General features: G+C 41.0%; 2 protein-coding genes across 2 annotated transcripts; one reads left to right on the top strand and one right to left on the bottom strand.

The window, feature by feature from the left end:
* The first annotated feature begins 497 nt into the window (after positions 1-497).
* On the top strand, positions 498-1,749 carry faua (FAU ubiquitin like and ribosomal protein S30 fusion a). The gene is made up of 5 exons (XM_061929362.1): positions 498-577; positions 999-1,080; positions 1,165-1,309; positions 1,402-1,457; positions 1,544-1,749. The coding sequence occupies exons 2-5, from the start codon at positions 1,006-1,008 to the stop codon at positions 1,667-1,669; spliced, it is 402 nt and encodes a 133-aa protein (XP_061785346.1). The 5' UTR covers positions 498-577; positions 999-1,005; the 3' UTR covers positions 1,670-1,749.
* A 1,235-nt stretch (positions 1,750-2,984) lies between these two features.
* fkbp3 (FKBP prolyl isomerase 3) lies at positions 2,985-6,460 on the bottom strand. The gene is made up of 7 exons (XM_061929361.1): positions 6,317-6,460; positions 5,992-6,093; positions 5,814-5,915; positions 5,595-5,730; positions 3,570-3,637; positions 3,386-3,483; positions 2,985-3,233 (listed from the first exon to the last, which is right to left on the bottom strand). The coding sequence occupies exons 1-7, from the start codon at positions 6,419-6,421 to the stop codon at positions 3,179-3,181; spliced, it is 666 nt and encodes a 221-aa protein (XP_061785345.1). The 5' UTR covers positions 6,422-6,460; the 3' UTR covers positions 2,985-3,178.
* Between the last annotated feature and the right edge of the window lie 7,405 nt (positions 6,461-13,865).

Here is a 13,865-nt window from a genome sequence, read left to right as displayed (position 1 = left end):
TCTTTTATTGTGATAGACATTTGTTGTACATCATACGTTCATCCAAGTCTGCTGCCATTAACGCTGAAGTACTTCAGTCATGTGTTCCAACTCTGAAAATTATTAAAGGATGGCTAGCGGTAGAATATGGATAGTATAGTTTTTATATGACATCCAAAATAAATTATACTACCGGTAGTTTTTATTTTATAAAGAGTACTTGTTTGCCATCCTCAATACATCAAATTAATTGGTAGGTGGTTAATGTATTTTTCGGTTACTCTGCACTTACTAGCCTTGTTTGTATCAGGCTAGGTTGACTACGACGAAAAGGCTGCCATTGAACTTCTATTTTAAACAATGCTATATGATGGGATATCAGTTGTGCGTGTATATTATTTACATGTATGGATTTAAATATAATATATATATATATATATATTTAATAAAAATTCAATGAAAAAAAAAACTAGCAGGCAAGAGGGGTGGGCGTGGATACGTCGTCCAGAAACCTCTGACGTAAATTTGGCACATGCGCACTGCCGGCCCTCAAACATCCCTTTCTATGCTGCGCGTCTGACGACTAGCATCTAACGAGGTAAGGCCTTGGCGAACCAAGCGGTTAAAGTCCATTTTATCGGATCATTTACTTATAATTATGTACTGAATACGTGCCTAAAAGACGTTTAATGCCACACTGCAATCTTAAACGCAACACGATAGCGGTAAGTTTTGATTTCGGAGTTCATTTTCTTTTCCGCGTGTGGCATGCGGCTACCTTAGCATTAGCTTCACTGTGGGCTCAGCTCCACTTCTCTCACATTGCTTCAAACTTTTTTAAATTCCTGGAACAATTACAACATATGACTTTAGGTTTGTCTGTGTAGTTTATATTTTTTAAATGTGGAATCTTTAGGGATTTTTAATTATTACGTTACGCGCCACAATAGTAAATAGGAAAGTAAAACGTCACCAGCTAGATTCGTCATAACCAGCTAATTAATATTGTTGTGTTTAAGCTTCAAAATGCAGCTCTTCTTGCGTGCCCAGAACACTCACACCCTTGAGGTGAGCGGACAAGAGACTGTGGGTCAGATCAAGGTACATCTCTTTCCCCTTCTTGTTTACCATTACTAAGGCTGCACATACTTGGCACATTTAACCGTTTTTATGTTCTTCTTGTAGGCTCATGTCCAGACTCTAGAGGGTCTCCTGGTGGAGGATCAGGTCCTTTTGCTTGCAGGTTGCCCGCTGGAGGATGATGCTTCCCTGGCATCATGTGGTGTCTCCGAACTCTGCACCTTGGAGGTAGCTGGCAGGCTACTAGGAGGTCAGTTGTGGTTATAATTTTACAATCAACACTACATATTTATGTCATGTTGCAATATTATACCGTTGTTTCTGTCTTTAACTGTCAAACAGGTAAAGTCCACGGATCTTTGGCCCGTGCCGGAAAAGTCAGGGGACAGACCCCCAAAGTGAGAATGTTTTAGTACACCCACTGACTTATGTTTTGTCTGAATTAATGAGAATTCAACACTGTTTTACCCCCGTTTTTGTTCAGGTGGACAAGCAGGAAAAGAAGAAAAAGAAGACTGGCCGTGCCAAGCGCCGCATCCAGTACAACAGGCGCTTTGTCAATGTGGTGCCCACCTTTGGAAAGAAGAAGGGCCCCAATGCCAACTCCTAAAGGTGTCCCATTGAAAATGATCACCACCAATCCAAGTTAAAATGTTTCCCCAAGTTCAATAAAATGTTGACTTGGGACAAGTTGAGCCTCTGTCTGTGTTTTCTAATGTTTTATTGGTCAAATGAAAAGAAATACACACAGGTCACTTATAATATACATTTAGTGTTGCCTTTTACAAAAAAAATTGAAATGTCTGCTTTATCTGGCGTCTCATTAGTTAAATACCCAAATTACAGGAAACGGACACATTTAAAAAAATGACTTACACGAACAAAAACTAATTTTCCCTTTGAAAGCTAATATATATTTTTACCAATAGAACATCAAAACCAGTAGTACCTTGGTTTTTCTTAAAAGGTCCAACAAAGCCTGAATTGTACAAAAAATAAAATTTTCAAATCCATTCAATCGGTTCTGGACACCCACAAATAACTGGAGAATAAAGGTTTAACATACAACAAATGAGGAATGTAAAGGACAGATAAGTCAATATTTTTCCTTTACAGAAGACTTATTGTCAAAGGAGGCAGTTTTGCTGTGAGGGATGCTGGCACCACCTTTATATTTAGTTACTTTCTTGAATTCAACAATGTTCCTTACCTTCAACACACTGCTGTTGTGACCTATCTGGGGTTCAAAGATGGCATCGGTTAAGCTGGAACTTGCAACTATCTTATTCACGCATGACATGGTTTGCCTTTTTCCATAAATTCTGCAGTCCAGTTTTGTGTCAAATGCCTTTTCTTCACTGCTGTCTAAGGCGGCTGCAGTGTGCAGCTGTTAGAAATTATTGATCAGGATTCTTAATCATTTCGAGTGTAACCTGTACGTTGTATGCATTATCGTTTTCCTCTTTATTTTTGTACCGTTTCGTGTAGATTTGCTCTCTGAGTGTGAATTAACACTTTACTTTCTCTATTAACGGGTAATAGACTAATAATGGTGGCTTTTTTTTGCAGTTAATTTCAATAAAAAGGTAAGAGTCAGCAACCAGTGATTTTTTATTTTTTTGGACACTTTATTACGCAGGTAAGCAAACGAGTTTGTCACGCCCAAAATCTGTCAAAAAACAAATCATACAAATTGTATAGCATGCTAACCCGAGGTAGCAATGTTATAAAAGTGGAAAACTATGTCAATTTTTCCACTTGATTTAGCACTGAATGAGCTTTTTATTTAGTTAAGTTACCTTGATGGGAATCAAACCTGTGCTCCATAAATTTTTTGACGAACCGTACCTACCGCCTGATCCTCACGGTGTTCAAACGGCAATGTTCTTTACAATGAATGTGTGATTGAAAGGAAAAGCAGTGTGTTCTGTAAAAAAGATATTTATGCAAACAAAATAGTACAATGCATAATAAAGTAAAGACCCATTACTGTCCCGAAAGGAGGTAAAAACATTGGAAGGTCAGGAACAAACGTAAACTAGTCAACATCATCGTAAGACCTCGGGAGAAAAACACTGCAAAAGGTGCTGTGACTTAATTTTTACCAACATTTTATCTGTTAATCCACGGCCACCAGCTCCACCTCAAAGATCAGCTTGGCGTTGGGCGGAATTCTGGTAGAAGTTCAAGTTAAAGAGGAGACAACACAATAATGCAACAATCATGCTATTGAAACACCTAACTTTGTATTGTGGTTATAGCATTGTGTGAAAGCTAGAGGTACCTAATGTAGTGGCCATGATGGCGCAATGACAGTAAAGGATACTTGGAATCAGGCAGGCCCTTCTTCCCGTACGCCCACTCGGGTTCTATCTCCAAGCGGGCCGTCTCGCCTTTGCTCATGGTCAGAATACCCTCATCCCACTGAGGAAAGAAAAAGCCTACTGTTACCACACAGACCAGTTTGGACACAGAAAGAGACAAACAGGGAAAAAAAGAAGATGGCGTACTCCTCGGATGACTCTGCCCAAGCCCACTTTGAAGCTCAGCGGCTTTGTTTGTTTCTTCTTTCTGGCTGCTGCAGAGGAGACGAACACAAAACAAAACAATTATGCATTAGAAGTCACTTCTACTGGCGTTAGACATTTTAAACTTGGAAAAGATAACCATCAGAAGTAGCACACAACCTCTGACGCTGAGCACAACGCCAAACAAATCTCAACAGACTTTGCTTTTTTGGGATGCTACCACAAGTGGGCACCTGTGGAAGCGAAGCGAACAAAAAAGATAACCATAGAACAGTAAATTGAATGTACTGCGGTTTACATGGCTCTGCTGTGGCTGCTCAGCACAATATGTCTAAATCAAACAAGTCAGCAACAATATTAAAATTACTGATCATTAAAAGTGCTTAACTTATGTTTACACTTGGACCTTCAAAATACACCTTATATGTGTGTCTGCTTTTTCAACTAAAGTGCATGGCAAGTACTGGGCTCAATGGGTAGAGAGCCAAGATTGAACCTCCGGTTACAAGACGGCCTGGAGAACTCATGTTGAGGTGTTCCTAAGCAAAACACCAACCCTTGATTGCTCCTGGTGGGTCGGGGTTAGCTTCCGCCATCAGTGTGTGAATGTGACGTAAAATGAAAAGCGCTCCGGGTATCATTCTAGGTATAGTGAAGCACTATATAAATACAGACCATTTACTTCAGGTGTAAGTACCAAGTGGTTAGCTTCTTTATACACTTGATGACAAGTTAATGACGGAAGCTGCCATGCAAGCGCTAAACCACGACCCGGTGAAGTGTCTTGCCAAAGAACAACAGCTCGGAAGACATTTTAATTGAAATTGTCTCAAACCTTCGTATTGTGAGGCAGACGCACTAAACCCTCCCCCACCGTGCTGCCCCTAAATACTATTTCCACATTCACCCATTCACACACTGATGGCGGGAGCTGCCATGCAAGGCACTAACCCCGACCCATCAGGAGCAAGGGTGAAGTGTCTTGCTCAAGGACACAACGGACGTGACTAGGTTGGTAGAAGGTGGGGATCGAACCAGGAACCCTCAGGTTGCTGGCACGGTCACTCTCCCAACAGCGCCACGCCGTCCCCTATATATGATATACTGTATATATCCATCCATCCATTTTCTACCGCTTATTCCCTTCGGGGTCGCGGGGGGTGCTGGAGCCTATCTCAGCTACAATCGGGCGGAAGGCGGGGTACACCCTGGACAAGTCTCCACCTCATCGCAGGGCCAACAAAGATAGACAGACAACATTCACACTCACATTCACACACTAGGGCCAATTTAGTGTTGCCAATCAACCTATCCCCAGGTGCATGTCTTTGGAGGTGGGAGGAAGCCGGAGTACCCGGAGGGAACCCACGCAGTCACGGGGAGGACATGCAAACTCCACACAGAAAGATCTCGAGCCCGGGATTGAACCCAAGACTACTCAGGACCTTCGTATTGTGAGGCAGATGCACTAACCCCTCTCGCACCGTGCTGTATATATATAATATGTAAATATTACATAGATGTTATATTCTATATTGCTACTATAGTACATTTTTAGTCTACTATATACCTGCATTATCCTTTCCATCCTTACTTACCCTTTCCATCCTTTGAAACCGCACTACTGTGTGGAACAATTTCCCTTGTGGATCATTAAAGTTTGTCTAAGTCTCAGTCTAAGTGTAACCTGGATTTGTTTTAATTATTTATGTTTATATTGACATGTTGGGTGGGAGGAAACCGGAGTACCCGGAGGGAACCCACGCAGTCACAGGGAGAACATGCAAACTCCACACAAAAAGACCCCAAGCCCGGGGATCGAACCCAGGACCTTCGTATTGTGAGGCACATGCACTAACCCTTAATTCGCCGCACTGTTTTAACATTATTTTACATTTATTAAATGTGACCAGCATCTTGACATTAGTTTTGTTGCACATTATGAGTGTTTGCCTGTGTTTACATGCATGTATCTAAAGAGCCTCCATGTTGCCAGGTGTGTTCTACCTGCGGGAATATTGGTGTCAAATACAGTTCCGTCCTCCAACGTTCCCGTGTACCAGCAGCTGACATTTTCTCCTTTCTTTGGAAAGTTTGTCTTGTCGCCTTTCTTCAGCACTGATTTAGTGAACTTGGGTGGACCCTTAGGCAGACAAAATAAGGAAGGCCAGTGTTTTAGTTTGTTTACATACACAACTACGAACCCGGAAGTGTTAACTCCGCTACCTCGTCCACCACTTCAGCTTTGACCTCTTTGGGCTTGTCGTCCATTTTCACGGCTTTCATCTGCTCTGTCGCCTCTTCCACTGGCTCGGTGCCTTTAAACCGCTAACAAAACAATCACATTATTCATGCGTTATTTGCTGTTCGCACGAAAATGCCGCGTCGCTGTGACGTCACTTACCTTGCTAACAAACAGCTCGTTGTAGGCGACAACGAGCTGCTCTTTCTTTGCCGTTTTGGCCACATTCTTGATATTCCCCAGCAGTTTGTGCTCGTTGAGGAACTAAACACACGAGGATACTGTCATTAGCGTTCATTCTACGTAATCAGGGGGTTGAACATGAACAAATCAGCCATCTTTATTCATAAAACGCTGCCGTAATTTCCGCCTCGTCTGATGCTACACTGCGTCAAGCTAAAGCTGACGCACATGGATGCAGATTGCCGTCACACTGCACCATTGAACATGAACAACCACACGTTTAAATATTCTGTGCTACACATACCGAATGTGCTGCATTGTCCTGAATGAACTTTATGATGTCTTTTTTGGGCAAATCGTCACTTTTGAGCTGGTCATCGCTCCATTCGCGTGCTGGCTCTTCCGCCATTTTGAGTGGACAGACGGAGACCTCAGTCGTTAATATAAAAGAAAAAAATAAACACACAATGTTGTGATTGTATTTTATTCTTATACGTATAATAACATCAATAAAACATACGGCTTAGTTGATAAATAAAAAACACATATAATTAAATATATTTAAAAACTAAAAGCGCCATCGTAAAGTATTTCCTGTTTCTTTAGATCTTATGTGCTGCCATCTGGTGGCTAAATAGTCTCATTGTTTTTTTTTTTTAATTTATCCATCCGTCCAGCCATCCATTTCCTACCGCTTTGTCCCTTTTATTTATATTTGTATTAATTATTTTCCAAAAATATCGCCAGCCAAAACATATAACAAACAGAAGAAAAACAAAACACACAAGCCAAAGCAAATAAAACCAAACAAACAAAAAAAACTACCCCCCCCATCACACACACATTCACACATCCATTGAGAGAAGCTTACATGAACTAGAGAAAATCCAAAATGAAAATATATTGAAATAATAATAATTAAAAAAATATATACATTAGATTAGTTTATTTCAAAGGGGACAATGCAATTTCATAAAATGATAAATAAATGATAAATGGGTTGTACTTGTATAGCGCTTTTCTACCTTCAAGGTACTCAAAGCGCTTTGACACTACTTCCACATTTACCCATTCACACACACATTCACACACTGATGGAGGGAGCTGCCATGCAAGGCGCTAACCAGCACCCATCAGGAGCAAGGGTGAAGTGTCTTGCTCAGGACACAACGGACATGACGAGGTTGGTACTAGGTGGGGATTGAACCAGGCGCACGGCCACTCTCCCACTGCGCCACGCCGTCAACACATGACTACACATGGTTAAAAAAGCCGGAATTAGCCCGAAGGGTAGTTTTCATCTGTAGTCATGATGTAAAAAAGGCAGTAAAATTAAAAATTAAAAGAAAAGAGCACACAATTCATATACAATATGTCAAAAAATTAAATACAACATCACAACATAACATTTATCTTAGCATCAAAACAGGCATAATAATAATAACAATAATTCATACATTAACCATCTGACCAAACCAGTCTATTGACTTTTGCAGTCTAGATATTTCATCACAGGGCCCCAGAAGTCCTCCCATGTTCTTTGAGTGGATTCCATCCATCCATCCATTTTCTACCGCTTATTCCCTTTGGGGTCGCGGGGGGCGCTGGAGCCTATCTCAGCTACAATCGGGCGGAAGGCGGGGTACACCCTGGACAAGTCGCCACCTCATCGCAGGGCCAACACAGATAGACAGACAACATTCACACTCACATCCACACACTAGGGCCAATTTAGTGTTGCCAATCAACTTATCCCCAGGTGCATGTCTTTGGAGGTGGGAGGAAGCCGGAGTACCCGGAGGGAACCCACGCAGTCACGGGGAGGACATGATTGTCCGCTGTATTGCAGTTTCTCCATATGTATAACTGAAACAAGTTCATGCAGCCAATTTTGAAAGGATGGAGGAGTTGATGTCTTTCATTCTGCCAGTATGAGTTTCTTGGCCAGCACTGAACCCATTAAGAGTGCAGATTGGGTGTGTAGAGGGGAAGAATTAATGAATCCACTGAACATCCAAACAGGGCTAAGTCTCTGTCAGGTAAGAATGGGCTTTGGAAAACTTCAGAAAAAAAGAGAAAATCCTTGACCAAAATGTACCGATGAATATAATATAATACAATAGAATGCCTTTTATTGTCACTATACACAGGTACAATGAGATTAAAAGCAACTCCAGTATCAGTGCGATAGTCTACAAATATGCAAAACATAGGAAGGAAAGAAAAATAAAAATAGTGCAAAAGGAGTTAAGGTGCATAGTCCAGTCCTGAGAATGTTCTGAATGTGTTGTTTAAATATTGTACTATATACATATATACAGAAGCATTCAGACTGTGGGTGGAAAGTAAAAAATGCACACAGAGGTGCTAAACTATAAAATCAGTGCCTATGAGAGTTCACCGTGGTTATGGCTTTAGGGAAAAAACTGTTCTTGAGTCTGTTTGTCTTAGACCTGATGACCCTGTAGGGCCTTCCTGAGGGCAGCAGGTAAAACAGGTCAAAGCCAGGGTGGGAGCTGTCCTTGATATTGTTGTGGGTAGCTCTGCTGAGGCAGAAGGTGGTGTAAATGTCTGTCAGGGAGGGGAGAGGACAGCCGATGATCCGCTGTGCTGCCTTCACCACTCTCTGGAGCCTCTCCCTGTCTGCAGCGGTGCAGCTGCCGTACCATGCTGTGATGCAGTATGTCAGCAGACTCTCAATGGATGAGCGGTAGAAGGTCAGCAGCAGGTTGGAGTCCAGGTTGTACTTCTTGTGGACTCTCAGGAAGTGCAGCCGCTGCTGAGCCTTCTTAGTGATAGCAGTAGTGTTCTCTGACCAGGAAATGTTGTCAAAGATAAGGACGCCAAGAGACCGGAAAGTGTGGACCCTCTCCACACACTCACCCTTGATGTAGAGGGGGGGGGCTAGGTCAGTGCTGTGTTTCCTGAAGTCGACGACGATCTCCTTGGTTTTCTTGGTGTTCAGAGCAAGGTTGTTCTCTGAGCACCAGTCTGCCAACCTCTGGACTTCCTCTCTGTTTGGCTCCCTTGTCCCCCTTTGAGATGAGTCCGACCACCGTAGTGTTATCCGCAAACTTCACTATGAGGTTGTTGTTGTGGGTCGGACTGCAGTCGTAGGTGTAGAGGCAGCACAGAACAGTTCCAAAATAAATACAACAACGTTCCATTATCTACTTTACATTTGTCACAGGTTGGGGACACAGCAGGATATAATTTATGTAACATAACCTTAGAATAATGAAACCTATGTATAACTTTGAACTAAATTGACCTGTGTCTGCTGTTTATTGAACATTTATGAATGTATGAAAGTGCAGTTGTCCATACCTCATTAGGGAGATCATCACCCATTTCTTTTTCCCATGCTCTCTTAATAGATAGTGCCAACTCAGGCGCTTTACTAAAAAATATTGTAAAATTAGAGATTAGTTTTTTTTTTCCCGTTCGGCGAAATCGAAATAATTCCAATAGAGCATGTCCTTTCTCTTTGGTTTCAAAATGAGGGATGTTCTCCCTTACAAAAATGTCTACATTGCATATATCTGAAAAAGTGAGAGTTAGATAAACTATGCTTTTCTTGTAATTGGCCAAAGGAAGAACACTTTCCATCAATATAGAAATCATGTAGACATCTTAGCCCTTTCGTATGCCATGCTGCAAATGTCTTGTCCAATAATGCTGGGGTAAAGGCATGATTATTGTAGACTGGTGTATGGATCGATATATTTGGAACTTTATAGATGTTTTTTATTTGGATTAACATCCCAAGAGAATTTCTTACAACAAAACTATGTCTTACTGACTTGATAGATGAAGCCTTAGTAAAAAGTAAAGATATCAAGGAGGCATATGGCTTTAATAGGGACATCAATTCAAATTTTATCCACAAAGGGACAGAGTTGACATAGTCTAATTTTTTAAATTGACATTATGTTATGGTACATATTTACATTTACTGGTGAATAAAAATTGTAATAATTAGCATCTCAAATATTAAAAACATTAAAAGCAGATATTCACCACTGTAAACTACATGTATAAACATATTGTTCGATTAAATACAATTATCTCTGTAAAAGCAGACTGTTATGACACAAATATTGTACGTGGGTTGGATCTCATCGGATTGTGCAGTAAAAGTATGCTTGACTAATAGTATATTTCATGCAGTTGCAGAGACGATTAAAACGGTATCCATAAATATTCCATGCAACCACGTTGCCATAGCAAACAGTCTCCTGTTGTTAAGATGTCAATCTCTTCTCAGTTGCGTCAGTACTCAGCAGCAATACTGTACATCTTAGTTATTCATGCAGCTGTGGTGAGACAAAAAATGACCTTTAAAGAATTGCCTGGCCTTCATTCACCAACAACACTGCAATTAGATTGTACTAGTGAGTTCTCCTATTGTTTTTTTTTTTTTTAGGGCTGGTGTGTTACTAGGCAACAAGAAAGGATTTATGAGAAACAGATGAGAGCTAATTATTATCACTTAAGAGATTTCTCCGTTTTCTTGCTTTATCTACTGCACAAATGTACAGCACACAGGGAATTACATCATCAGTCACTATTTAAAAATTAACATTTGGGAAGAGTTACAATTTACACACACAAAAAATATGACATGTGGAAAAAAAAGTAATGAATTGTCAAACTTTACAGACAAAGTTAGATATAGGGTCATTAACAGACAGTTTCCTGGTCACGTGACACATTTGCAATGCTCTTTGTTGCCAGGTAGCATCACAAGGCTCCATTTGTTTGTGCCCCTCAGTTCAGTCATGTAGAAATTGATTTAAATTCATTTTTATTCAATATCAAAAATGTTCTCCCCGTGACTGCGTGGGTTCCCTCCGGGTACTCCGGCTTCCTCCCACTTCCAAAGACATGCACCTGGGGATAAGTTGATTGGCAACACTAAATTGGCCCTAGTGTGTGAATGTGAGTGTGAATGTTGTCTGTCTATCTGTGTTGGCCCTGCGATGAGGTGGCGACTTGTCCAGGGTGTACCCCGCCTTCCGCCCGATTGTAGCTGAGATAGGCTCCAGCGCCCCCCGCGACCCCAAAGGGAATAAGCGGTAGAAAATGGATGGATGGATGGATCATAAAATTAATACTTTTTTAAAAATTATTCAGTCCAACAAAATAATACACAATAATACCATAATATTACAATTCCAATTACAAAACCAAACCCGGCTCAGCAACATTCAGAATAGCAATCGACAAAGCAATTGAGAGGACACACAAACATGACACAAAACAATCCAAAAGTAGTCAAACAAAAATTTATAATATCAACAACATTATCAAATTTAATAAGTATTCCAACACAGCTGGGATTAGAAATCCCCCATTGACATTATCATCACAGCCATTTATAAAAAATAAAAACATTTAAGAAATTAGCAATAGTGTCACAGTGGCTTACGCTTGCATCGCATCTCACAAGCTTGACAACACATTGTGTCTAATATTTTCCAAAATTTCCACAAAGATAAAATAAGTCATATTTTAGGTTCATTTAATATCCATCCATCCATCCATTTTCTACCGCTTGTCCCTTTCGGGGTCACGGGGGCTGCTGGAGCCTATCTCAGCTGCATTCGGGCGGAAGGCGCGGTACACCCTGGACAAGTCGCCACCTCATCACAGGGCCATAATAGTTAAAACAAATTTAAATAATGTATCCCATATTTCTATATATGACTCATTATTATCTAAACTAAATGCAGTTTTTTTCTACTGATATCATTTCAGTATGAGTTGGACTATAAAACATCTACCGTATTTATTTTTTTAATATTACCCTTTTTGTTATGATGCATATTGAAAGAAATGCATTTTTACTCTTTGATGACACGTTACTAAATTAATGCAGATCACCAAGAATACAAGTTTGCAGTGTCATTGGAATGTTTATATTTAGGAATGTGATTGCTTCTTTTGTTGTTTTCAACCATAACTCCTTTATTATCTGACATTCCCACAATAAATGAACAATAGTTCCCTCAGCTGCCCGACACATCATACATAATTTGCTATCTACTGCACCAATTTTAAACAGCTGAGAAGATGTAAATACAATCTATTATTTTTTTAAATTTTCCCCCTCCCTCAGAGGGGGGGGCTCGGCGGGGCGGTTGCTGGTTGTTCCATCTCCATCGTTGGGGTCCCTGCAGGTGGGGTGGGTGGTTCCCGTGGCCCTGTGCCTGGGTGGTCCTGCGGCGGCCGATTTGGGTGGGGTGGCCGGGGACTGGCCTCGCCGCGCTCTCGGGTGTGGGGGGTGGGCTCGTGGGGGCCCGGTTGCCGGTGGGGCGGGGGCGGTCTTCCCGTCCGGTTGCGGGGAGTCTCTGGGTCCCTCGGGCGGGGCGTCTCGCCTTTCTGCCCGTGTGGGGTGTGGTCTCTCGCTGGCTTGGGGTCTGGCTGTCCCCTGCTTTTCTCGTGCCCTGTCCTCTGCCGGGTGCGTCTGTCTGCGGCCTGCTGCTGGCCCTTGTGGGCGGTACGGTGGGCCGGGCTCTGGGGTTCCTGTCGCTGACCGGCTTGGCTGCGTGGGGGCGGTGGTCCCTGGTTCCCTGGGCACCACGCCTACTGTTTGTGGGTTGGGCTCTCGGGGGTGATGGGGCCGTGCTCTGGCTCCCACGCACTCTGGGAGTCGAATGTATTGTACATACAAATTCACATATGCTCACATACGTACATAGGTACCTACGCTCCCACATACATACACAAATAAAGTACATATTTACATACCTAAAGTTCGTACATCCACACGCACATTCAATATACAAACATACACATACACATACTGTACATATACACTTACTGTACAAACACATATACACACTCTGTACATATACATTCACTGTACAAACACATATACACATTCTGTACATATACAAGTACATATGCATACTTACACTCATGCACATAATCACGTTTCATCAAACATATATTAACGTTGTTGCCCTAGGGTAAACTGGGTGTAACACATGGCACACTGACAAAGCTTAACCTATTGTGACTATAACAATCTACAAGGTTAATGTAGGTTGCTTCTCTTTCTCCCCCTCCATTTTTCTGCATTCTTTCGTATCTCAAGTTATCATTACGTATATGTATTGTTGCATTTAAACAACTGTATTGTTGATAATAAAGGTAAATTATTGGTATTGTTCATTATCAATAGCGCTATTTCTATTGGTATTTGTATTGATCCATTTGTAGTGTAATAATGTTCATTGTCATTTCTGTATTATTTTTATTTTTTCGCTAACTGCTTATTTGCTATTACTTTTACCATCATATTTGTACATGTCGTATTTGCTGATGTTGCTCTATTGTTGTTGTTGTTGTTGTTGTTTGCTGTTGTTGTTTTTGTCTCTCTGTCTAATCGCCCTCTTGTCCCCACAATTTCCCCCTCTGTCTTCTTTTTTTTCTCTTTCTATCCCCTCCTGCTCCGGCCCGGCTGCACTAAATGATAATATAAATACATTTAATAAAGTCAAATACAAATAAGGCAACAAGAGAAGTATCCTACACTTCTCTTTTGTAAAGTAAATCTGAACAGCCGACATGGGCATCTACATCAACTATATGATTTGCCTGAGAAGCTGGACAGGACACAAAAAAAAAAAAAAAAAAAAAAAAAAAAAAGTAAATACAATCTATTGAATATCTTAAATTGACTCAGCTTATAAAATTAACACTTGAAATGTTGAATAAAATACATATTTGAAATATTTTTTAAAGTTATTCAAATGGTCCCTTTAAAAAAAAATGCATATTTTAACACTCTGTAACTCAATACATTCTATTTTGGGTTGTTAAAAGTTTGTAGTAGGAAATTTTGT

Source organism: Nerophis lumbriciformis, linkage group LG34, assembly GCF_033978685.3.
Source record: "Nerophis lumbriciformis linkage group LG34, RoL_Nlum_v2.1, whole genome shotgun sequence".
NCBI classification, from domain to species: domain Eukaryota; kingdom Metazoa; phylum Chordata; class Actinopteri; order Syngnathiformes; family Syngnathidae; genus Nerophis; species Nerophis lumbriciformis.
This window is presented reverse-complemented; position numbering and strand designations above follow the sequence as displayed.